The 26,347-nt window shown below is 41.6% G+C and overlaps 2 protein-coding genes across 3 annotated transcripts; one reads left to right on the top strand and one right to left on the bottom strand.

The window, feature by feature from the left end:
* Positions 1-14,076: 14,076 nt before the first annotated feature.
* Positions 14,077-20,819, bottom strand: LOC112262552 (histone H2A.V). 2 transcript variants are annotated; one of them, XM_024438172.2, is made up of 5 exons: positions 20,674-20,819; positions 19,348-19,425; positions 19,031-19,144; positions 15,123-15,252; positions 14,077-14,919 (listed from the first exon to the last, which is right to left on the bottom strand). In XM_024438172.2, exons 1-5 carry the CDS (start codon positions 20,674-20,676, stop codon positions 14,858-14,860), a joined length of 387 nt encoding a protein of 128 aa, XP_024293940.1. In that variant the 5' UTR covers positions 20,677-20,819; the 3' UTR covers positions 14,077-14,857. The 2 variants fall into 2 exon arrangements, with proteins under 2 accessions (XP_024293940.1, XP_024293939.1); XM_024438171.2 differs by lacking the exons at positions 19,348-19,425; positions 20,674-20,819 and having other exon boundaries at positions 19,031-19,243.
* Positions 20,820-21,495: 676 nt separating this feature from the next.
* LOC112262551 (transcriptional activator protein Pur-beta) lies at positions 21,496-24,816 on the top strand. The gene has a single exon (XM_024438170.2). The coding sequence runs from the start codon at positions 21,531-21,533 to the stop codon at positions 22,461-22,463; it is 933 nt and encodes a 310-aa protein (XP_024293938.1). The 5' UTR covers positions 21,496-21,530; the 3' UTR covers positions 22,464-24,816.
* The last annotated feature ends 1,531 nt before the right edge of the window (positions 24,817-26,347 follow it).

Genomic DNA, 26,347 nt, shown 5'->3' with positions numbered 1-26,347 from the left:
GAGGACAATACAGTGCCACTGACACGGCCTGCAACGAAAACATGCGGTCTCTCCTTCACTGCAGCCGAGGTGAGTAAGACATTTAAACGTGTTAACCCTCGCAAGGCTGCAGGCCCAGACGGCATCCCCAGCCGCGCCCTCAGAGCATGCGCAGACCAGCTGGCCGGTGTGTTTACGGACATATTCAATCAATCCCTATACCAGTCTGCTTTCCCACATGCTTCAAGAGGGCCACCATTGTTCCTGTTCCCAAGAAAGCTAAGGTAACTGAGCTAAACGACTACCGCCCGTAGCACTCACATCCGTCATCATGAAGTGCTTTGAGAGACTAGTCAAGGACCATATCACCTCCACCCTACCTGACACCCTAGACCCACTCCAATTTGCTTACCGCCCAAATAGGTCCACAGACGATGCAATCTCAACCACACTGCACACTGCCCTAACCCATCTGGACAAGAGGAATACCTATGTGAGAATGCTGTTCATCGACTACAGCTCGGCATTCAACACCATAGTACCCTCCAAGCTCGTCATCAAGCTCGAGACCCTGGGTCTCGACCCCGCCCTGTGCAACTGGGTACTGGACTTCCTGACGGGCCGCCCCCAGGTGGTGAGGGTAGGCAACAACATCTCCTCCCCGCTGATCCTCAACACTGGGGCCCCACAAGGGTGCGTTCTGAGCCCTCTCCTGTACTCCCTGTTCACCCACGACTGCGTGGCCACGCACGCCTCCAACTCAATCATCAAGTTTGCGGACGACACAACAGTGGTAGGCTTGATTACCAACAACGACGAGACGGCCTACAGGGAGGAGGTGAGGGCCCTCGGAGTGTGGTGTCAGGAAAATAACCTCACACTCAACGTCAACAAAACTAAGGAGATGATTGTGGACTTCAGGAAACAGCAGAGGGAACACCCCCCATCCACATCGATGGAACAGTAGTGGAGAGGGTAGCAAGTTTTAAGTTCCTCGGCATACATATCACAGACAAACTGAATTGGTCCACCCACACAGACAGCATCGTGAAGAAGGCGCAGCAGCACCTCTTCAACCTCAGGAGGCTGAAGAAATTCAGCTTGTCACCAAAAGCACTCACAAACTTCTACAGATGCACAATCGAGAGCATCCTGGCTGGCTGTATCACCGCCTGGTATGGCAACTGCACCGCCCTCAACCGTAAGGCTCTCCAGAGGGTAGTGAGGTCTGCACAACGCATCACCGGGGGCAAACTACCTGCCCTCCAGGACACCTACACCACCCGATGCTACAGGAAGGCCATAAAGATCATCAAGGACATCAACCACCTGAGCCACTGCCTGTTCACCCCGCTGTCATCCAGAAGGCGAGGTCAGTACAGGTGCATCAAAGCTGGGACCGAGAGACTGAAAAACAGCTTCTATCTCAAGGCCATCAGACTGTTAAACAGCCACCACTAACATTGAGTGGCTGCTGCCAACACACTGTCAATGACACTGACTCAACTCCAGCCACATAATAATGGGAATTGATGGGAAATGATGTAAATATATCACTAGCCACTTTAAACAATGCTACCTTATATAATGTTACTTACCCTACATTATTCATCTCATATGCATACGTATATACTGTACTCTATATCATCGACTGCATCCTTATGTAATACATGTATCACTAGCCACTTTAACTATGCCACTTGGTTTACATACTCATCTCATATGTATATACTGTACTCGATACCATCTACTGTATCTTGCCTATGCTGCTCTGTACCATCACTCATTCATATATCTTTATGCACATATTCTTTATCCCCTTACACTGTGTATAAGACAGTAGTTTTTTGGAATTGTTAGTTAGATTACTTGTTCGTTATTACTGCATTGTCGGAACTAGAAGCACAAGCATTTCGCTACACTCGCATTAACATCTGCTAACCATGTGTATGTGACAAATAAAATTTGATTTGATTTGATTTGATTTGATGTTGCGTTAATAATTTTGCTCAGTATACATTATCATAATGGCTCATATGATACAACGCACCCTATACCTGTGATCGTAGTCAAAGCACATTCTCTATGATTATTATTGCTAATGACAGTGTAGTCAATGTTCAAGTCATCTGAACTGTCCTAGTGCACATCAAAGGAGTGCTAGTGCTTTGATAGCTGTCTCTGGGTTAACACTGGATAAACCTGTAGATAAACCTGTAGATAAACCTGTAGATAAACCTATAGATAAACCTGTAGATAAACCTGTAGATAAACCTATAGATAAACCTGTAGATAAACCTATAGATAAACCTGTAGATAAACCTATAGATAAACCTGTAGATAAACCTATAGATAAACCTGTAGATAAACCTATAGATAAACCTGTAGATAAACCTGTAGATAAACGTGTAGATAAACCTGTAGATAAACCTATAGATAAACCTATAGATAAACCTGTAGATAAACCTTTGGACTGTCATTAGGACGACAGAAGAAGGTTCATCTCTGGGTCAGACTCATAAAAGTGAGAAGGGTACTTGTCCCATGTGACAACAAAAAAATAGAGAGGGTGTGTGTGTGTGTTTGGAGAAAAAGAGAGAGAGAGAGAGAGAGAGAGAGAGAGAGAGAGAGAGATGACATCCATATCACATTTCTTAAGTCCCTCAGAGCACTGACACACCCCCCAGCATTAGGTATGTAAATAGCGCCTCCTGCTGTTACATTACAATACTGTCTTTAATTGTCATCTCCCTGAAGGATCCTCACAGAAAACCCCCCCGAGGTCCATTTCCAAATGATAAAATGCATAGCTTCATTTAATGTTTCCACACTTTTTCTCAGTACAACAAATACACTCCCCTAAGTATTTATTTGGACAGTGGAGCTAAAGTTTGTATATTTGTCTCCACACACCAGCATTTTGGATTTACGGTCAAATATTTAATATGAGGTGACAGTTCATAATGTCACCTTTTATTTCAGGGTATTTTTATAGATATCTGTTTTACCGTTTAGAAATGAAAGAACTTTATGTATCTAGTCCCCCAATTTGAATATATATTTTTTCATCATTATTTGGACAAATTCACTTATAGTATATTAAAGTTATCAAAAATCCAGTATTTGGTCCCATATTCCTATCACACAATGAACTACATCAATCTTGTGACTCTACAAACTTGTTGGATGCATTTGCTGTTTATTTTGGTTGTGTTTCAGATGATGTTTTGCACCAATAGGAACTGAGTGTTAAACGATGTATTGTGCCGTTTTGGAGTCACTTTTTATTGTAAATAAGAATAGAAGATGTTTCTGAACACTACTACATTAATGTGGATGCTACCATGATTATAGATAAACATGAATGACTCGTGAATAATGATGAGTGAGAAAGTTACAGAGGGAACAAAGAGCATACCCCCACAATGGTGAGAGGTTAGAATGTTTTGGGGGCTTTGTATTTGTGCATATGTCATTATTCACAATTAATTATTCACAATTAATTATTCACAATTAATTATTCACAATTAATTATTCACAATTAATTATTCACAATTAATTCATGGTTATCTGTAATCATGGTAGCATCCACAGTAATGGAGGAGTGTTCAGAAACATCTTCTAATTCTTATCTACAATAAAAGTGACTCCAAAATAGCACAACACATTATTTAACATCCATTTCTATTGAGCAAAACATAATACAAAACACAACCAAAACAAACATAGTCGCAAGCTTGATGTAGTCCCTCTGTGCTATAAATATCAGACCAAATACTAATACTTTTCACTACATGTAATGTAGTGCACTATAAGTGAATTTGTCCAAATACTTCTTCAAACGGGGGGACTAGATAGTGCATTCAATTCTAAACACTAAAACAGATATAAGACCCTCAAATAAAAGGCGAGATTCTGTACTTTCGCCTCACATAAAACATTTTATCTCAAATCCAAAACGCTGGAGAACACCAAATACAAGTTTTAGTTTTACTGTCCAAATGAATACGTAGGGGAGTGTCCATCCATAAAGTGTCAGTAGTTAGGTCAAGAGGGCGGGATGTGATGGTGTACTTTAATGATCCCTCCAACAGCAGACAGCCTCAACACTGCTCTATATGATCACCTTTTTGTGCTCCAAACAGTGTGCTATTAAAGAGGTAAAAGACCCTCAGAACACCAACTGTTTCAACACACCAACACCAGGGTGCAGGATGCCACGTTTTGGAACGTTCAGATGGAAATATGTTATGTAGAAACAACATGCCTCTCAGACATGTAGACATATGAAATCAAGTCAGCTCTATTCATGGAATGTTTAACTGTGTTTCTAACCATGTTTGGCTACTGAACGTGGCCCTGACAAACATGAATGTGGGCCAAACAAATATAAACATGGCCCTGAAAAACGTGAACGTGGCCCTGACAAACATCAACGTGGCCATGACAACACCAAGGAAATAGAATAGAGATGTGAGACAAACACCAATGTGCCGCTCCGTCCCTGTGTTATGTGGTATATTGTCCGAGCTGTAGTTGTCCATCTCTGTGTGCTGTGTGTGTAGTTGTATTCGGGAGAGGCTATAAGAACACACCTGACCTGTAAAACGACTAAACCAAATCTAAAACTGACCCTTATCTTAACCAAACCCTTATTGCTTTATTTTAAAGGAGATTGTTTTTCTCTCAGGCATTCGGTAGGCTTACTTCCCCCCTCTCAAGCTCACTTTTTCTTCCGGTACATCCAGATTTACAAATTGAGTGCTGCCTAAACCCTAACTTGAACATAATTTGAATGAATTACGACATTAAGTTTTTTTTTTGCAGGTCAGCAGTGTCTGTGTAGCCTATACTCTTGTAGTCTCCAAGCGGTAGTTTTCCATTACTGTGCCAGGCTGCAGTGCAGAGACAGAGTAGAGTGCTGACACTTCAGGGAGATCACAGATGGCGGGACATTTGCTCCCCAGCAGGACCCCTCATATGAGGTTAACCTCCGGGGGCTAATACTGGCATATTATCAAAGCATTAGAGCAAGGTATGTGTTATATGAAGTGCACATTACAGTTGTTTTCAATCAGCTAGGTTTCAATCCAATTGGCGGCAGATTTTCATGCGCATAATTCAAAAATCTGCATAAATACAATATGCGCATATTCAAAAATCTGCATAAATACAATATGCGCATATTCCCCACTAGAGATTTGTTTCCAATCAAATTGACTTGTTGCAGATAAAATGGTGTGTGTGATGAGGTAGAGCACATCAAATACCTTTTGCGGTTAAATTCCCACATACCCAATACAAAAATACAATGGGTTTCCATCACATTTTCATCTCTACTGATGCTTTTCTCACAAAAGATTTTTGTTAAATAGAGTGTGCCCACTGTGGTAAATAGTTAAATAGAGAGTGTGCCCACTGTGGTAAATAGTTAAAAAGTGTGTCCACTGTGGTAAATAGTTAAATAGAGAGTGTGTCCACTGTGGTAAATAGTTAAATAGAGAGTGTGCCCACTGTGGTAAATAGTTAAATAGAGAGTGTGTCCACTGTGGTAAATAGAGAGTGTGCCCACTGTGGTAAATAGTTAAATAGAGAGAGTGTGCCCACTGTGGTAAATAGTTAAATAGAGAGTGTGCCCACTGTGGTAAATAGTTAAATAGAGAGTGTGTCCACTGTGGTAAATAGTTAAATAGAGAGTGTGCCCACTGTGGTAAATAGTTAAATAGAGAGTGTGCCCACTGTGGTAAATAGTTAAATAGAGAGTGTGTCCACTGTGGTAAATAGTTAAATAGAGAGTGTGCCCACTGTGGTAAATAGTTAAATAGAGAGTGTGCCCACTGTGGTAAATAGTTAAATAGAGAGTGTGCCCACTGTGGTAAATAGTTAAATAGAGAGGGTGTGCCCACTGTGGTAAATAGTTAAATAGAGAGTGTGCCCACTGTGGTAAATAGTTAAATAGAGAGTGTGCCCACTGTGGTAAATAGTTAAATAGAGAGTGTGCCCACTGTGGTAAATAGTTAAATAGAGAGTGTGCCCACTGTGGTAAATAGTTAAATAGAGAGTGTGCCCACTGTGGTATTAGCACGTGTCCTCTAGCTAACAGCTAGTAGCTACAGTTCAGGTTGGCCTATAGTCTACATGATGAGATTATTACGGACAAAATAATGAGATCATTTTGATTTGTCAATCTGCAGCCAAGCAAACATCGATGATCATGTCACCAGAATAAAGGCATCCTGCATGCGAACTGTTTGCGTATATACACTGAACAAAAATATAACTGCAACGTGCAACAATTTCAAAGATTTTACTGAGTAACAGTTCGTATTAAAAACATCAGTCAATTGAAATAAATTGGGTCGTAATTTATGGATTTCACATGACAGAATAAAGACATGCATCTGTGAATTTTAAGGTAGGGGGGCGTGGATCAGAAAACCAGTCAGTATATGTTGTGATCACCATTTGCCTCATGCAGCACGACGCATCTCCTTCACATTGTGGCCTGTGGGATGTTGTCCCACTTCTCTTCAATGTCTGTGCGAAGTTGCTGGACATCAGCAGGAACTAGAACACACTGTTGTACACGTCAATCCAGAGCGTCCCACACATGCTCAATGAGTGACATGTCTGGTGAGTATGTAGGCCTTGGAAGATCTGGGACATTTTCAGCTTCCAGGAATTGTGTACAGATCCTTGCGACATGGGGCCGTGCATTACTATAAACTAGATAGCTAACAAACTTGGCTAGCTAGCTAGCTTGTTCTAGATTGTTTTCTCATCATGAATGAAGCAGGTAGTTAGCTACCTTGTGGTATGGTTATGTGAAATGACAATATTTTCCTGCAATATCAACACAATTTTGATTCATGATTTATGCATTGGCAGTTTGGAGTGGATCACAGACCAACACTACCACCACGTTGGGTCTGGACTGCCAGGGTCTTCCGCTGACAACCCAATCAGACATCCATCGTCCATAACAAACAGGGGTATTGAGAGTGGGAAACGTTTTTATGTGAAATTTAAAAAATCGTTTTTAGCAATTGGCCTAAATTTGCATCTTTACAGAAAACGTGTTGTGATTGGAGCTCTGGATTTGCCATGCTGCCTTTTTAAAACAGAAATAGCAGATGTCAGTATCTTGTTATTATTATCTCTTACTTTTTTTGTGGGTTTTCTTAAAACTGCATTGTTGTTAAGGGCTTGTAAGTAAGCATTTCACTCTAAGGTCTACATATTCTAAATTATGTCGCTGTACATTTCAAAAGTGCTGAACAAATAGTTATATTGACTACGTCCATCTTCGCTCGCTCTTTAGGAGTTTACACACTCCCAGGAAGGTCATACATGATGGAAAATTAGCTTCCCTACAGAAAAGGCTCTAACACACGAATCTAGATGGCGGGGAGGGGAGGGTGTGTGGCCAGAAACAGCAGGGGTTCAAAATGTAGAACCCAGTTCCTACATTTGAATATAAAAATGTATTTTATTAAACCAAACTATGCTACATTTTATCTCTGGACGCTCAGGATGAACAATCAGAGCAAGATTACTTGCATGTAGGTACATTATTTACCTTCAGAGGTGAATGTATGAAACAAAGTGCCGTGAGATAGGTTTTTGTTGTTGTTGTGCACTCTCCTCAAACACACTCTATTTTCACTATAAAAGCTACTGTAAATTGGACAGTGCAGTTAGATTAACAAGAATTGAAGCTTTCTGCACGTAAATAAACTCAGCAAAAAAAAAAAAAGATCATTGGTAAAAATCCAAATAACATCGCAGATCTTCATTGTAAAGGGTTTAAACACTGTTTCCCATCCAACCATAAACAATTAATGAACATGCACCTGTGGCACGGTCGTTAAGACACTAACAGCTTACAGACGGTAGGCAATTAAGGTCACAGTTATGAAAACTTAGGACACTTAAGTGGCCTTTCTACTGACTCTGAAAAACACCAAAAGAAAGATGCCCAGGGTCCCTGCTCATCTGCGTGAACATGCTTTAGGCATGCAGCAAGGAGGCATGAGGACTGCAGATGAAGCCAGAGCAATAAATTGCAATGTCCGTACTGTGAGAGGCCTAAGACAGCGCTACAGGGAGACGGGACGGACAGCTGATCATCCTCGCAGTGGCAGACCACGTGTAACAACACCTGCACAGGATCGGTACATCCGAACATCACACCTGCGGGACAGGCACAGGATGGCAACAACAACTGCCCGAGTTACACCAGTTACAAACAGCATCATCGGACTGAGCTTGTTGCCATTGCAGGCAATCTCAACACTTTGCGTTACAGGGAAGACATCCTCCTCCCTCACATGGTACCCTTCCTACAGGCTCATCCTGACATGACCCTCCAGCATGACAATGCCACCAGACATACTGCTCGTTCTGTGCGTGATTTCCTGCAAGACAGGAATGTCAGTGTTCTGCCGTGGCCAGCGAAGAGCCCAGATCTCAATCGCATTGAGCACGTCTTGGACCTGTTGGATTGGAAGGTGAGGGCTAGGGCCATTCCCCCCAGAAATATCCGGCAATTTGCAGGTGCCTTGGTGGAAGTGTGGGGTAACATCTCACAGCAAGAACTAGCAAATCTGGTGCAGTCCATGAGAGGAGATGCACTGCAGTACTTAATGCAGCTGGTGGCCACACCAGATACTGGCTGTTACTTTTGATTTTGACACCCCCTTTGTTCAGGGACACATTATTACATTTCAGTTAGTCACATTTTCTGTGGAACTTGTTCAGCTTATGTCTCAGTTGTTGAATCTTGTTATGTTCATACAAATATTTACACATGATAAGTTTGTTGAAAATAAACGCAGTTGACAGTGAGAGGACGTTTCTTTTTTTGCTGAATTTATAAGAACTGTCTATGTCCTGGAAAGTTGAACATTATTTACAACGTCATTCTAGTCACATTAGCGCACGTCAGCAACAACTGTCCCGGTATGGGGACTCTGATCCCGTAGAGGTTTTAACCAGCAATGCAGTTGAAGAAATAGAATATTTACTAAATAAACTGAAAACATTTTTTTTTTTTGTCACACAAGAAAATTACATAACAATAACAAGGCAGGGAGTACCGGTACCAAGTCAATGTGCGGGGGTACAGGTAAGGCGAGGTAATTTGTAAAGTGACTATGCATAGATAATAAACAGCGAGTAGCAGCAGCGTAAAAACAGAGTGGGGGGGGGGGTCTATGCAAATAGTTTGGGTGGCCATTTGATTAATTGTTCAGCAGTCTTATGGCTTGGGGGTAGAAGCTGTTAAGGAGCCTTTTGGTCCTAGACTTGGCGCTCCGGTACCACTTGCCGTGTGGTAGCAAAGAGAACAATCTATTACTTGGGTGACTGGACTCTGACCATTTTTTGGGACTTCCTCTGACACCGCCTGGTATAGAGGTCCTGAATGGCAGGAAGCTTGGCCCTGGTGATGTACAGGGCTGTACCCACTACCCTCTGTAGTGCCTTACGGTCAGATGCTGAGCAGTTGCCATACCAGGCGGTGAAGAGAGTAGAGGATGATGAGTAGTAGACCTAGGCCAATACAGAGTGATATACATTTGTGCTTTAGTAAGATGGGCTTCTTAGCAGTCATTGCCATGGTGATCAACCCTATCACAGAAATGGATCGTAAATCACATAAAATAGACGCTGTGGTGGCAGCTGCAGAGTTCATGGGCGTAAGACGTTTTACTGCAGAAGAGTTACAAGGTGTGTTTAAAGAGTCACGTCCTCCCAGGTCATGGAATAGTGGTATATAGGTGTAAAGTTAGTTGGTGGTATGGAATAGTGGTATATAGGTGTAAAGTTAGTTGGTGGTATGGAATAGTGGTATATAGGTGTAAAGTTAGTTGGTGGTATGGAATAGTGGTATATAGGTGTAAAGTTAGTTGGTGGTATGGAATAGTGGTATATAGGTGTAAAGTTAGTTGGTGGTATGGAATAGTGGTATATAGGTGCAAGGTTAGTTGGTGGTATGGAATAGTGGTATATAGGTGTAAAGTTAGTTGGTGGTATGGAATAGTGGTATATAGGTGTAAAGTTAGTTGGTGGTATGGAATAGTGGTATATAGGTGTAAAGTTAGTTGGTGGTATGGAATAGTGGTATATAGGTGTAAAGTTAGTTGGTGGTATGGAATAGTGGTATATAGGTGTAAAGTTAGTTGTAGTATGGAATAGTGGTATATAGGTGTAAGGTTAGTTGGTGGTATGGAATAGTGGTATATAGGTGTAAAGTTAGTTGGTGGTATGGAATAGTGGTATATAGGTGTAAAGTTAGTTGGTGGTATGGAATAGTGGTATATAGGTGTAAAGTTAGTTGGTGGTATGGAATAGTGGTATATAGGTGTAAAGTTAGTTGGTGGTATGGAATAGTGGTATATAGGTGTAAAGTTAGTTGGTGGTATGGAATAGTGGTATATAGGTGTAAAGTTAGTTGGTGGTATGGAATAGTGGTATATAGGTGTAAAGTTAGTTGGTGGTATGGAATAGTGGTATATAGGTGTAAAGTTAGTTGGTGGTATGGAATAGTGGTATATAGGTGCAAGGTTAGTTGGTGGTATGGAATAGTGGTATATAGGTGCAAGGTTAGTTGGTGGTATGGAATAGTGGTATATAGGTGTAAAGTTAGTTGGTGGTATGGAATAGTGGTATATAGGTGTAAAGTTAGTTGGTGGTATGGAATAGTGGTATATAGGTGTAAGGTTAGTTGGTGGTATGGAATAGTGGTATATAGGTGTAAAGTTAGTTGGTGGTATGGAATAGTGGTATATAGGTGCAAGGTTAGTTGGTGGTATGGAATAGTGGTATATAGGTGCAAGGTTAGTTGGTGGTATGGAATAGTGGTATATAGTGGTATATAGGTGGAGGGTTAGTTGGTATGGAATAGTGGAATAGGTGTAAAGTTAGTTGGTGGTATGGAATAGTGGTATATAGGTGCAAGGTTAGTTGGTGGTATGGAATAGTGGTATATAGGTGCAAGGTTAGTTGGTGGTATGGAATAGTGGTATATAGGTGTAAAGTTAGTTGGTGGTATGGAATAGTGGTATATAGGTGTAAAGTTAGTTGGTGGTATGGAATAGTGGTATATAGGTGTAAAGTTAGTTGGTGGTATGGAATAGTGGTATATAGGTGTAAAGTTAGTTGGTGGTATGGAATAGTGGTATATATAGTTAGTTGGTGGTATGGAATAGTGGTATATAGGTGTAAAGTTAGTTGGTGGTATGGAATAGTGGTATATAGGTGTAAAGTTAGTTGGTGGTATGGAATAGTGGTATATAGGTGTAAAGTTAGTTGGTGGTATGGAATAGTGGTATACAGGTGGAGGGTTAGTTGGTGGTATGGAATAGTGGTATATAGGTGTAAAGTTAGTTGGTGGTATGGAATAGTGGTATGGTAGGTGGAGGGTTAGTTGGTGGTATGGAATAGTGGTATATAGGTGTAAAGTTAGTTGGTGGTATGGAATAGTGGTATACAGGTGGAGGTTAGTTGGTGGTATGGAATAGTGGTATATAGGTGTAAAGTTAGTTGGTGGTATGGAATAGTGGTATATAGGTGTAAAGGTTAGTTGGTGGTATGGAATAGTGGTATATAGGTGAAGGTTAGTTGGTGGTATGGAATAGTGGTATATAGGTGTAAAGTTAGTTGGTGGTATGGAATAGTGGTATATAGGTGTAAAGTTAGTTGGTGGTATGGAATAGTGGTATATAGGTGTAAGGTTAGTTGGTGGTATGGAATAGTGGTATATAGGTGTAAAGTTAGTTGGTGGTATGGAATAGTGGTATATAGGTGCAAGGTTAGTTGGTGGTATGGAATAGTGGTATATAGGTGCAAGGTTAGTTGGTGGTATGGAATAGTGGTATATAGGTGTAAAGTTAGTTGGTGGTATGGAATAGTGGTATATAGGTGCAAGGTTAGTTGGTGGTATGGAATAGTGGTATATAGGTGCAAGGTTAGTTGGTGGTATGGAATAGTGGTATATAGGTGTATGGAAAAGTTAGTTGGTGGTATGGAATAGTGGTATATAGGTGTAAAGTTAGTTGGTGGTATGGAATAGTGGTATATAGGTGCAAGGTTAGTTGGTGGTATGGAATAGTGGTATATAGGTGTAAAGTTAGTTGGTGGTATGGAATAGTGGTATATAGGTGTAAAGTTAGTTGGTGGTATGGAATAGTGGTATATAGGTGTAAAGTTAGTTGGTGGTATGGAATAGTGGTATATAGGTGTAAAGTTAGTTGGTGGTATGGAATAGTGGTATATAGGTGTAAAGTTAGTTGGTGGTATGGAATAGTGGTATACAGGTGGAGGGTTAGTTGGTGGTATGGAATAGTGGTATATAGGTGTAAAGTTAGTTGGTGGTATGGAATAGTGGTATACAGGTGGAGGGTTAGTTGGTGGTATGGAATAGTGGTATATAGGTGTAAAGTTAGTTGGTGGTATGGAATAGTGGTATACAAGGGTTAGTTGGTGGTATGGAATAGTGGTATACAGGTGGAGGGTTAGTTGGTGGTATGGAATAGTGGTATACAGGTGGAGGGTTAGTTGGTGGTATGGAATAGTGGTATACAGGTGGAGGGTTAGTTGGTGGTATGGAATAGTGGTATACAGGTGGAGGGTTAGTTGGTGGTATGGAATAGTGGTATACAGGTGGAGGGTTAGTTGGTGGTATGGAATAGTGGTATATAGGTGGAGGGTTAGTTGGTGGTATGGAATAGTGGTATATAGGTGTAAAGTTAGTTGGTGGTATGGAATAGTGGTATACAGGTGGAGGGTTAGTTGGTGGTATGGAATAGTGGTATATAGGTGGAGGGTTAGTTGGTGGTATGGAATAGTGGTATACAGGTGGAGGGTTAGTTGGTGGTATGGAATAGTGGTATACAGGTGGAGGGTTAGTTGGTGGTATGGAATAGTGGTATATAGGTGTAGGGTTAGTTGGTGGTATGGCATAGTGGTATATAGGTGTAGAGTTAGTTGGTGGTATGGAATAGTGGTATATAGGTGTAAAGTTAGTTGGTGGTATGGCATAGTGGTATATAGGTGTAAAGTTAGTTGGTGGTATGGAATAGTGGTATACAGGTGGAGGGTTAGTTGGTGGTATGGAATAGTGGTATACAGGTGTAAAGTTAGTTGGTGGTATGGAATAGTGGTATATAGGTGCAAGGTTAGTTGTCTAACATCATCTAACACCATACCTAGTGTGAAGCACGGTAGCGGCAGCATTATGCCACGGGGATGCTTTTCAGAGGCAGAGAGACTGGAGCCAAATACTTGATGAGAACCTGCTCCAGTGCAGACGACCTTAGACTGGGGCGAAGATCGATGTTCTAATAGGACGATGGCCCCAAGCACACAGCCAAAGCAACGTTGGAATGGCTTCAGAACAAGTATGTGAAAGTCCTTGAGTGGCCCAACCAAAGGCAAAACTTGAATCCCATTTCAAATCTGAGGAAAGATTGGACGTTTTGGGAACAGCGGTGAACAGCAATCTATACTGAACAAAAATATCAAAACGCAACAAATGTCAAAGATTTTACTGAATTACAATTCAAATAAGGAAATTGATTAATTGAAAAGAAAATGCATTAGGCCTTAATCTATGGATTTCCAGACTGGTCAGGGGTGCAGGGACCTGGGATGGCATAGGTCTACCCACTTGGCAGCCAGGCTCAGCCAATCAGAATGAAGGACTTTACAGAAATACTCAAAAAAATCCCGTAGGTGGATAACCTGGGCTGGTGTGGTCACCTGGGCTGCGGCCGGTTGGCCATACCGAAAAATTCTCTAAAACGACAGAGGCAGCTTATAGTACAAAAAATACAGAAATATTCTCAGCCGACAGCTCTGGAGGACATTACTGCAGTCAGCATGCCATCTCCCTCAAAACTTGAGATCTGTGGCATTGTGACAAAATGGCACACTTTAAAGTGGCCTTTTGTCCCCAGCACAAGATGCACCTGTGTAATGATCATGCGGTTTAACCAGCTTCTAGATATGCCACATGACCGGATTATTTTGGCAAAGGAGAAACGCTCACCTGAGATGTAAACAAATTTGCATTCAAAAATGTGAGAATAAGCTGTGTGAAAGATTTGACATTTCTAGGATTTTTTATTATAGCTCATGAAACCAACACATGTTTATATTTCTGGTTAGTATAATTTAAGAGCTTTGAAAAAATTAATCCAGATGTGCAAATTTGACATACCTGACTGAAAGTTGTATGAACTACCAAAGGTGCTTGGCTTCTACAAGGTATTGATCTCAGTAAATGAGATCTATTTCATTTTCAATGTTGCTAAAACTTAAAATAACATGTTTTCATTATTTCACTGAGGTATTTGCAGAGATGGTTGAGAAATATTTGAACCATTCTGAAATCAGGCTGATTTTAAAAAAGGAGTAAGTCAAGGTGTCGAATACTTCGAAGGCACTGTGCATGACAAATATTTTCTCTTACAAACCAATATGGTATAGACAGACAGAAAGTAACGATGAAAATTTGTTAATAACCACAAAACGACACCTTTGTTTTTATAAAAAAAATGGGTTTTAACAGTTCCATTTCAGTACAAAACATTTGAAGCCCTGCCCAATCAAACAAGTCAACTGAAAACTGGGGGGAAAGTATGAATTCCCCTGTCCAAAAACATACATATTTTATCCTTCTCTAATTATGGGAAATATTACACTAACGAGAAAAAAGAAAAAAACTACCAATCACTCATCGTTAGCCAATAGTAATATAAAAATGATCAATGTGAAGTCCTGTTGGTCAGGTTAGTCCGAACACATGTCGTCGAACAGAGTCCAGTCCGAACACACGCCTCCACAGTTCCGATCAACAAGATGGCGTCTGTCTACTCTATGCAGTCTTCTGCTGGCCCTTCTTCCCGATCAGGGACTTGTGGATGTGGGGGATCACACCTGGAAACAGAAGCACACAGTGGTTAGATAGGAATACAAGTGAGAGTATGTTAAAGATAATGGAGATGGGGATGTTGTTCATAAATGTACATCAGTAGTGTTTATTCAAATAAATACAAATTAAAATACAGGCAAATATGGGTGAGTTGTGTTGTGGCCCGTGCATGCAAGTTATTAAATAACAGTGTAGTTTCTGAACCCACCGCCTCCAGCTATGGTGGCCTTGATGAGGGAGTCCAACTCCTCGTCTCCACGGATAGCGAGCTGCAAGTGGCGGGGAGTGATACGCTTCACCTTCAGATCTTTAGAGGCATTACCCGCCAACTCTAGTACCTGGAAACAAGTCAGCCAATCAGGATACGATACTGTATAGAACTCCATCGAAACAAAAAACATGTATCTGTGATCAACTGAAAATCGAGAGCTCAGGGCTATAATCTGCATTTTTCAAAATTGTATTATTGACAGTTGTTTTGTTCAATGTTCTCTACCTACATAGTACTCCAAAATACACTGCATGACAACTGCTCATCGAACACCTCATTCCAAAATCATGGGCATTAATATGGAGTTGGTCCCCCCTTTGTTGCTATAACAGCCTCCACTCTTCTGGAAAGGCTTTCCACTAGACGATGAACATTGCTGTGGGGACTTGCTTCCATTCAGCCACAAGAGCATTAGTGAGGTCAGGCACCGATGTTAGGCGATTAGGCCTGGCTGGCAGTCGGTGTTCCAATTCCTCCGAAATGTCTTAGATGGGGGTTGAGGTCAGAGCTCTGTGCAGGCCAGTCAAGTTCTTCCACACCGATCTCAACAAACCATTTCAGCGCAGACCTCGCTTTGTACACGGGGGCATTGTAATGCTGGAACAGGAAAAGGCCTTCCCCAAACTGTTGCCAAAGTTGGAAGCACAGAATTTTCTAGAATGTAATTGTATGCTGTGGTGTTCAGATTTCCCTTCACTGGAACTAAGAGGCCAATCCCGAACCAGAAGAAAAAACCCCAGACCATCCTATGACCGTGCCACATTGAAAGTCACTGAGCTCTTCAGTACAGGCCATTCCACTGCCGATGTTTGTCTATGGAGATCGCATGGCTGTGTGCTTGATTTTATACACCGTCAGCCACATGTGTGGCTGAAATAGAGAAATCCACAAATTTGAAGGCGTGTACACAACATAGCAGTCAAAAGCTCAGATACCTACTCATTCAAGGGATTCTTTATTTATTTATTTTATTATGTTTTACATCAGACCTGTGAAATAACATACGGAATCACGTAGTAACCGAAGAAGAAAAGTGTAACTAAATACATTTTATACTCACTAAAGAGAAATGACAGCCCATCATTAAAAGACACGAAGGTCAATGTGGAAATGTAAGAACTTTGAAATTTTACTCAAGTGCAACCGCAAAAACCATCAAGCACTATGATGAAATTGGCTCTCGTGCAGACCGCCACAGGAATAGAAGACCCAGAGTTACCTCTGCTGCAGAGGATAAGTTCATTAGAATTACCAGCCTTAAAAATAGCAACACAAATAAATGCTTCAGAGTTCAAGTAATAGACATCAACGTTAACTGTTCAAAGACAGTGTGAATCAGGCCTTCATGGTCAAAATGGTACAAATAAACCACTACTAAAGGACACCGATGAGAAAAAGAGACTTGCTTAAGCCAAAAAACACAAGCAATGGACATTAGACCAGTGGTAATCTGTCCTTTGGTCTAATGAGTCCGAATGTGATTTTTGGTTCCAACCGTCGTATCTTTGTGAGAAGCAGAGTAGGTTAATGGACTCACACAGATTATGTGGTTTCCACCGTGAAGCATGGAGGTGGTGGTGTAAAGGGCTATTTGACCAAGGAGAGTGATGTAGTGCTGTATCTGATGACCTGGCACCCACAATCACCCGACCTCAACCCAATTCAGATGTTTGGGATGAGTTGGACCACAGAGGGAAGGAAAAGCAGCCAACAAGTGCTCAGCATGTGGGAACTCCAAAACTGTTAGAAAAGCATTCCTCACGAAGCTGGTTGAGCGAATGCCAAGAGTGTGTGTGTGTGTGTGTGTGTGGCGGTCATTTACTAAATGATTCCATGTTTGTCTTCATTATTATTCTACAATGTATGAAATAGCACAAAAAAAAGTGCATATATATATACACACACGCCGCCCGTCAGAAACTATTCAGACCCCTTGACTTAACACATTGTTACAGCCTTATTCTAAAATGGATTAAAAACAAATACTCAGCAATCTACAAACACCCCATAATGACAAAGCGAACAGGTTTGGGAATTTCAGCAAATGTATTAAAAAATAAACAGAAATACCTTATGTACACAAGTATTCAGACCCTTTGCTATGAAACTCAAAATTGAGCTCAGGTGCATCCTGCTTCCATTGACCATCCTTGAGATGTTTCTACAACTTGATTGGAGTCCACCTAGTAAAATAATTGGAAAAGTTTTGGAAAAGGTGCACACCTATCTATATAAAAAGGGCCCACAGTTGACAGTGCACGTCAGAGCAAAAACCAAGCCGAGGTCAAAGGAATTGTCCGTAGAGCTACGAGACAAGATTGTGTCTAAGCACAGACCTGGGGAAGGGTACCAAAAATGCAAAGCATTGAAGGTATCCACAGTGGCATCAATTTTTTTTTATGGAAAAGGTTTGGAACTACTGAGTGTCTCTAGAGCTGGCCATATGGCCAAACTGAACAATCGGGGAGAAGGGCCAGGGAGGTGACCAAGAACCCAATGGTCACTGAGAGCTCTAGAGTTCCTCTGCAGATGGGAGAAACTTCCAGGACAACCTCCTCTGCAGCACTCCACCAATCAGGCCTTTATGGTAGAGTGGCCAAACTGAACTCACCCAGTATTTTTTATTTAATAGGTAAGTCAGTTAATTAAGAACAAAATCTTATTTACAATGACGGCCTACCCCGGCCCGACGCTGGGCAAACTGTGCGCCGCGCCATGGGACTCCCGATCACAGCCAGTTGTGAAACAGCCTGGAATTGAACCAGAGTCTTTGGTGACGCGTCTAGCACCGAGATGCAGTGCCTTAGACTGCTGCGCCACTCAGGAGCCCCCATTAAAAGTCACGACAGCCCGCTTGAAGTTTGCCAAAAGGCACCTAAAGACTCTTAGACCATGAGAAACAAGACTGATGTAACCAAGATTGAACTCTTTGGCCTGAATGCCAAGCGTCACATCTGGAGGACACCTGGCACCATCCCTACAGTGAAGCGTGGTGGTGACAGCATCATGCAGTGGGGATGTTACACAGCAGCAGAGACTGGGAGACTAGTCAGGGTTGAGGGAAAGATGAACGGAGCAAAGTAGAGATTCTTGATGAGAACCTGCTCCAGAGCGCTCAGGACCTACGACTAGGGCTAAGGTTCACCTTCCAACAGGAGATCGACCCTAAGCATACAGCCAAGTCAACGCAGGTCGCTGAATGTCCTTGAGTGGCCTAGCCAGAGCCCAATCTTGAACCTGATCGAACATCTCTAGAGACCTGAAAATAGCTGTGCAGCGACGCTCCCCATCCAACCTGACAGAGCTGGAGAAGATCTGCAGAGTAAAATGAGAAATTCCCCAAATACTGGTGTGCCAAGCTTGTAGCGTCATACCTAATTAGACTCGATGCTGTAATTGCTGCTTCAAGGTACTGAGTAAAGAAAGGGTCTGAATACTTACGTAAATGTCAGTTTTTTTTTTTTTTAAATAAACACTATGGGGGAAAAGTCAATGGGTCTGAATACTTTCCAAAGGCACTGTATGTATGCATGTGTACCAAGTCATGTTGCTAAATTCAAAAGTATACAAGATTTTTTAATTTTTTAAAAAACATTTCATCCCTGATACCATTCAAACCAATGACAGTTCGGAACTTTAGAGTAAACTGTTTTTATTGTCTTTTTGCAGACAGAACCCCAGTTCCAAACCCTCAAAATGTAAAACGTTTCCGAGATCTATTAAAAAAAAAAATGTAAACTCTTACACAGCTCTTTCCAACCCATCACAAATGTACTAATGACATTGTTTAAATGACAGCAATTCAGAGTAAGTAACCCAAGAGGATATAATGGTCTCTGTCTCACCTCAGCGGTGAGATACTCAAGGATGGCAGCACTATATACAGCCGCTGTGGCTCCGACACGTCCGTGGCTGGTAGTGCGGGTCTTTAAGTGCCTGTGGATACGCCCCACTGGAAACTGGCAGGAACAAAACAGATGTGCGGTTAGGCGACAATGGGGAGGGGATGAATGGCTTCTAGCAATTGGAGTACACATGAACATTGAAACTTCACTGTAAATGCTGGAAACACACAGAAAGCTTTGCTGCTCTTTCTTTGAAAATAATGAATGGCATGCTAGGTGCACTGCATCAGGATCTCTGTAGAGGTATTCAATCTTACCTGCAGTCCAGCTCTCTGGGAGCGTGAGACAGCTTTCGCCTTGGCCTTACCACTGTCTTTTCCTGCCTTACCGCCAGCCTGAGATATAGGGGGCAAAACACAGAATATTACAAAAAGAGAAAAAAAATGGGACTCGAGTAAGACAGAAATCATGTAATTTGCATGCAAGCACTCTTTCCCAAAATGTCTTTAAATAACACCTGCTAAAACTCATGGAATACCTCGCTGGTCACAAACCAACACTTGCTAGCAGTAACAGTAAAACGCAAGTGCTCTCATACACAATTTGCCAGCCTCAGGTACTTATTTTATTGTTTTACTAATTGAATATCAAATGGGAAACTTAATGTTTCTCTCGCCTTTTATTTTAATTGTGGATTAATTTTGAAATGCATCCCCGATAAGAAATGTGCTCCGTAAAAAAAAGTTTGATTTTATTATTGTACAGAAACGTGTTTGGGTTTGACAATTTTGGGTCATAACTCACCAATGGCTGTCACTCAAAATAAAGACAACACTCCAGATTGATTAACAGGTCCATATTAAAAATAGCCTTTTATGAGGATTGTTAGCTAGCATTCCAGCTGAATCACCCTGTTCTGGAGGGCATACGGTTTCCCGCCAGTTACTAACCAGCAGCCGGAATCAAAACGTTACTATGAAAAAGGCACTGAAAACATGCTTTAGCACAGTTGCTCAAGTCCACGACGAGGAGAATCCCGGGTAACTAGGGGTTGCGTGGCTAAGACACATTTCCAACATTCACACTATTGTAATAAAGTAGTCGATTTTTGATTGATAAACCCAATGAATTTGCCACTTCCTGAAATGGACTAATGCTAAAAGGAAGAATAAGTAGCGAGACAACTTCGACAGATGGCAATATTAACATTTGATTTGGTAGAGAACAGCAGCCGCGGGACAACCCGACCGTACTTGAAAACAAATGGTCAGCTAGCTAACGTTATGGTATCCAACTAGCTAAATTAGCTAACGTTGGTAGCCTCATTGCCGTTCAACCAAATAATACGAACGCAAAAATAGCTAAAGTAAGATATTTCTAATATGAATTAATACCAGCAATTACTAAACAAATAAAACCTAAGTTTCACAAGTATGTTAAAAAAAAAGTAACCTAAATATCTTTAAGTAGGTATCGGTTGGTAATGCAAACTTGTTAGCTTATGCCAAGCTGGCTAACGCTAGCTTGGCATTTCTTTTTAGGTAATTTGAAGCAGCAGTAGCCGGTAATGCAATTACAACAAATGATATACCAAGCAGTCGTTATTAAAAGGATCACTACAAATAATAACCACATAACGTTACCATTTCAGCGTTTTGTTATTTGGTTGAGGAACTGAGGAGCTCGGAAACAATTTCGGTTGAAGACGGAGAGAAACAATAAAGCCCTTCAGGCTCGTAAAAGCTCCGGGACTCCTCGCGAGCGAACATTGACCAATGGGAATTCGTGTTGTTTCTTTGAATATTTTTCCTGCCCAACCACAGCGCTGCTTGTACACATTTTACCCATCCCCCACCGCAACTTCGGCATGTCCTTTGCGCACGAGACCAAGTAGGCTGGACTGCTGAGCGAGACATTGCCACTCAAAATGTATTTGTATTGATGATCAATATTATACACGTGATTGACTAATAAAATGCTGAAATAATATATTACGTGCATGCGCACATCTGGATATTGCATATTCAGAAATACTCAAAGCACTTGTCTTTGATAATGCAAAGTTGCAAACTGACTGGATGTCCTAAAATATTAATTTGACTCACAATTGGTGTACAAAATCAATGGGTAACTAATTAGCTAGTGCACAATGAATTCAAAATACTCAGCAGTATTTTGCTAGTTTGCCTGAGTATCTATTCGTTTCATGTCATTTTAAGACGAGGTTTTGCATTGCAATGCATTAGAAAAGTAAACCGCTTACGACAAATAATCGAGGGAAATCGTTGATTTCATCGAATTAGGAGGGGGCCGTTTATTGACTGACAAGAGGAATCTACCAGTAGAAAATCAACAGTTTGTGGTCTGCTGTTGTAATTGGCAGGCAATTGGCCTATCAGAACGCAGTATTCAACGGTATGTTACTCTGCGAATTGGTTAAGCGCGCGGGGGGCGGGGAGCAGAACCTAGGAAGGAGAGAATCTGGCTGCTGGTGGCGAAGATGGCCGACGGGGACAGTGGGAGTGAGCGCGGTGGCAGCAGTGGTGGCGTAGGGGGTGGAAGCGGCGGGTTTCAGCACTACCAGCGGGACCAGGAGACCCAGGAGCTGGCCTCAAAGCGACTGGACATCCAGAACAAACGCTTCTACCTGGATGTAAAGCAGAATGCGAAGGGCAGATTCATCAAAATCGCCGAGGTCGGCGCCGGGGGCTCGAAAAGTCGTTTGACCCTTTCCATGTCAGTTGCCGCCGAGTTCCGTGACTACCTGGGGGATTTTATAGAGCACTACGCCCAACTTGGGCCTAGCAGCCCCGAGCAGATAGCTCAGTCATCCGGTGGGGATGACAGTGGGCCTAGGCGGGCCTTGAAGAGTGAGTTCCTGGTTCGAGAAAACCGAAAATACTACCTCGATCTGAAAGAGAACCAGCGGGGGAGGTTCCTCCGCATCAGGCAGACCCTCAACCGAGGCCCCGGGTTCGGAGTAGGAAGTGGCGGAGTCCCTGGTGGAATGCAGTCCGGACAAACCATCGCCCTCCCGGCCCAAGGGTTAATAGAGTTCCGTGACGCCCTAGCCAAACATATAGACGACTACGGAGGAGATGACGAGGAACTCGCCGGTGGCGGAGGAGCAGGGGGCTACAGCGAGCTTCCGGAGGGCACCTCTATCATGGTGGACTCCAAACGGTTCTTCTTCGACGTCGGGTCCAACAAATACGGAGTTTTCATGAGGGTGAGCGAAGTCAAACCCAGCTATAGAAACTCGATCACTATCCCGTTCAAAGCGTGGGGCAAGTTTGGAGGCGCATTCTCCCGTTATGCCGAAGAGATGAAAGAGATACAGGAGAGACCGAAGGATAAAATGTTTGAAAGGAGACCAGGAGGAGGAGTTGCAGGAGGAGAAGAGTCGGAGGGAGACGAGGTGGACGACGATTGATCAAGCCGGCTGTGCAATCTGATCAAGCTGTCTGACAACGTGACGCAAAGCTTGAATAGAAGAAGACCTATTTTGTGCATGACGTATGAATCGAACCTAAATGCAAAAAAAAAAAAAAAAAAAAAAAAAAAAAACAGTGGAGTACAAAAAGTATATTTGACCTGGAAATACTGTCTATATAAGATAAATGCGTTATAAAGGTTAGGTTCATGTTTTTTTTATTAAGTTTTATTTAATCAGAGGAGCCCAATTTGCGACCAGGGTCTCATTTTCAATGGTGCCCTGAGGAAATAAAATAATAGATTTAAACTACAAGATGGAAAGAAAAGATACAATAACAAATAGATAACAGTCATCATAAACAAATTGTTAGTAAATCAATCAAAAACAATTGCACACCTCAGTGAACTCATTTATCATCAGGGTTTTAAATCGGCCCTGGTGGTACCAGGTCATTTGTGCTAGCTATTACTAGTTGGATCATATGAGATTTTCTATTGATAAAAAAAAAAAAGATTGTCCGTGTAAAAAGTAACCCCACTCATGTTGCTAGCCCAGCAAATCCAGTTTCACAATGTTTTACCGGTAGAATATCTATTTTTAACTCTAAACAACTTACTTGGACCAGAACTATGTGCTGTATATAGTAACAAAAAAAGTGAAAATGTGGTGTTTCTGAGCAAAGAGATGTGAAACTCAGCTTATCTAATGCACTGCTGTGTACTCTGTCTTCAAAGTGGCTTTTACAGTCAGAGAACAACTGTATTGTTTTGGAATAATCTGAATCACTGTTCTAAGTAGGACACATAATTGGGCATAGACAGAACAGGGAGAGAAAATAGCCTGGTCTCAGATCTGTTTGTTCAGTCTTACCAACTCCTGGGACCAGGCTAAGCAAAACAACCACTAGACCAGCATCAGACACACAGGCCCTAGTAACAGAAGAAGAAGAAAAAGGAAACACACCCATTGGTTGGTTGGGGAGTCATCGTGACCACAAGTGGCTGCATGCAGTGTGTCATGAATTGAAAAGCAGGGGATTCCCTCACCCTGATTTAGACTCTAATGCCGCTCAGCTCCCATAGTAGATTGTTGTTATACTGGTTCTATGATCTTCTGTCTTTTGGCCTGTGTGTCTGTAGGGATGAACATGATTTATCTATGGACATTTTACTAGGACAATGACCTGTGTCTGCCCTGTATGGTCAACCACAAGGATGGGAGGGAGTCTTGAATGTCAAATCCAGCAACCTGTTAGATCTTGGTGACTCCGAATGAAGATGGCTTAAGCTAGGATGACTGGCACTGGTCATTGTTTTTAGGGGTGGTTTCCCGGACACAGACTAAACTTAGTCCTGGACTGAAAACTAGGCTCAATGCAACATTTCCATTGAAATTAATTTTTAGTCCAAGGCTAGGCTTAATTCCTGTCTTAAATTATTTTTCAAAAGAAATATATAGAAATATGTCTATTAGATGATGCCTATATGTAAAATGTATGGAGTATTGCTGCCTAAACTAAACTGGTATAAGCTATTTAAAACACTAACACTTGGATGCAATCATCCGGGGAGATTTCTAACATTTTGTTGTATTCCCTGAATGAAAAATGAAGAGCATAGAAAACGATATGGAAGTGATGACATTAACAAACACATCCTTTAAAAAAAAAAAGTGTACACAATACACTTAGATCCAGTCCCATTCAAGTAGTCTGTCTCAAATCTGTCCTCTCACATCCAGTCTATCAGACAGAAAGAATATCCATCAAGCTCCTTTCCCCCCCTTCTCTCATCCATCAGTTCTCAATTTTCTCTCAAGTTGGTACTCTTTCAGTTGACAATAAGATGTGACTGAATACCATCCAGGCTTCTTATTTCAGTGTTTGGTCCTCTAAGTATAACATTTTTTTTAGCATGCCTGCTCTTTTATTTAGCATTTTTCTGATTGCTGTATGTTGGTATTTATAAAACATTTTTTGACAATGATCAAAAGTTTAATTCTGGTCAACATACATACAAAAAGTAATGGCATTTGTAACCTTATTCAGGAAATGACATCATCCTGAACAACAACAACCATCACATTTCCCTTTGTGTGTGTGTAAACCTTCTCCTATTGGTGTTACTTTACCCTTCAGCATAGCAGGAGAGAATGTGTCATACAAACAACATCTGGGAGCAATAGTTTTTTTTCTACTGATATAAAAAATATTATATATATACACGAGTTTTAACTACAACCTAATTCCTGTATTGTGTTACATGAAATGGCAGCTGTTTCCCTCGTGAGTTCTGCTGTAATATTCTACCAAGTTCCTTTCAATGGTAAATAAAAAATGTTCTTTGCTGAGGAGGATGAGTTTGTCTTTTCTCCATCCAACAAATCAGATTCATGGACTCGTTGTGGGCTATGTTGTTTCTTTAATATAAGTAATATGACAGATTTGCTGCGGTAAGAAAATGAGGTTAGGGAGGTCTTATTCAGCAACAGGTGAAGGAATCTCACAGAACAGAATTCAAGTGATGAAACTAGGGACTCGGGAGGAACAATCCATTCAACCTTAAAGGGTACACTCACATTATATGAATGTGTTTCAAGGTAGTAGATAAGATTGACAATATGACCACAATATTATTATTAGTTATTTATTTATTTATCACCTTTATTTAACCAGGTAGGCAAGTTGAGAACAAGTTCTCATTTACAATTGCGACCTGGCCAAGATAAAGCAAAGCAGTTTGACACATACAACGACACATGGAGTAAAACAAACATACAGTCAATAATACAGTATAAACAAGTCTATATACGATGTGAGCAAGTGAGATGAGATTAGGGAGGTAAAGGCAAAAAAGGCCATGGTGGCAAAGTAAATACAATATAGCAAGTAAAACACTGGAATGGTAGATTTGCAGTGGAAGAATGTGCAAAGTAGAAATAAAAATAATGGGGTGCAAAGGAGCAAAATAAATACAGTAGGGAAAGAGGTAGTTGTTTGGGCTAAATTATAGGTGGGCTATGTACAGGTGCAGTAATCTGTGAGCTGCTGTGACAGTTGGTGCTTAAAGCTAGTGAGGGAGGTAAGTGTTTCCAATTCCAGAGATTTTTGTAGTTCGTTCCAGTCATTGGAAGCAGAGAACTGGAAGGAGAGGCGGCCAAAGAAAGAATTGGTTTTGGGGGTGACGAGAGATATACCTGCTGGAGCGTGTGCTACAGGTGGGAGATGCTATGGTGACCAGCGAGCTGAGATAAGGGGGGACTTTACCTAGCAGGGTCTTGTAGATGACATGGAGCCAGTGGGTTTGGCGACGAGTATGAAGCGAGGGCCAGCCAACGAGAGCGTACAGGTCGCAATGGTGGGTGGTATATGGGGCTTTGGTGACAAAACGGATTGCACTGTGATAGACTGCATCCAATTTGTTGAGTAGGTATGATATGTTATGATGATAATTAATCCCTGTTCAGAAACAACACTATGCACTTGAATTAGATCTAAAAGAATTGGATAGGTGTAAACAGCGTGGCTGTAGACCCATCATGCCTTCTGATAGGTGGAATTTTCAACACTGCTTACACCTGCTCCTTGTAGATCTACAGCAGCTATGCCCTAGTCTAAGGGGTAGGATCTAGAGGCTGTTTGTGAACCAGGCCCCAGAGAGGGAGTGGCGACCCTTCATTCAGGGCAGGTGGAGCTGAGCCCAACCTGTTTGAGCCCCACATTGTTTTTTTGGGGGGGGGGTGGGTTGCCTGTTTTCATGTTATTATGGCATTAATACGTGTCACATATCAGTTTGCAAACAAAGTAAAAAATAAATAATAATAATCATTGAGTTAATAAAGCCGCATACAAACATGGTCTCTTTTTTGCTTTCTTGAGTAAG

Source organism: Oncorhynchus tshawytscha, linkage group LG12 (assembly GCF_018296145.1).
Source record: "Oncorhynchus tshawytscha isolate Ot180627B linkage group LG12, Otsh_v2.0, whole genome shotgun sequence".
Classification (NCBI taxonomy): Eukaryota; Metazoa; Chordata; class Actinopteri; order Salmoniformes; family Salmonidae; genus Oncorhynchus; species Oncorhynchus tshawytscha.
Note: the sequence above shows the minus strand (reverse complement) of the source record. Positions and strands in the feature narration are given on the sequence as shown.

Coding starts and splice junctions, on each gene's coding strand:
- LOC112262552 (XM_024438171.2), bottom strand. CDS start 19,228: ATGTTCATGTGTACTCCAATTGCTAGAAGCCATTCATCCCCTCCCCAT. Junction 15,253..19,030: donor TTGAGTATCTCACCGCTGAG/GTGAGACAGAGA, acceptor ACTTGTTTCCAG/GTACTAGAGTTGGCGGGTAA. Junction 14,920..15,122: donor GGCCACCATAGCTGGAGGCG/GTGGGTTCAGAA, acceptor TTCTGTTTCCAG/GTGTGATCCCCCACATCCAC.
- LOC112262551 (XM_024438170.2), top strand. CDS start 21,531: ATGGCCGACGGGGACAGTGGGAGTGAGCGCGGTGGCAGCAGTGGTGGC.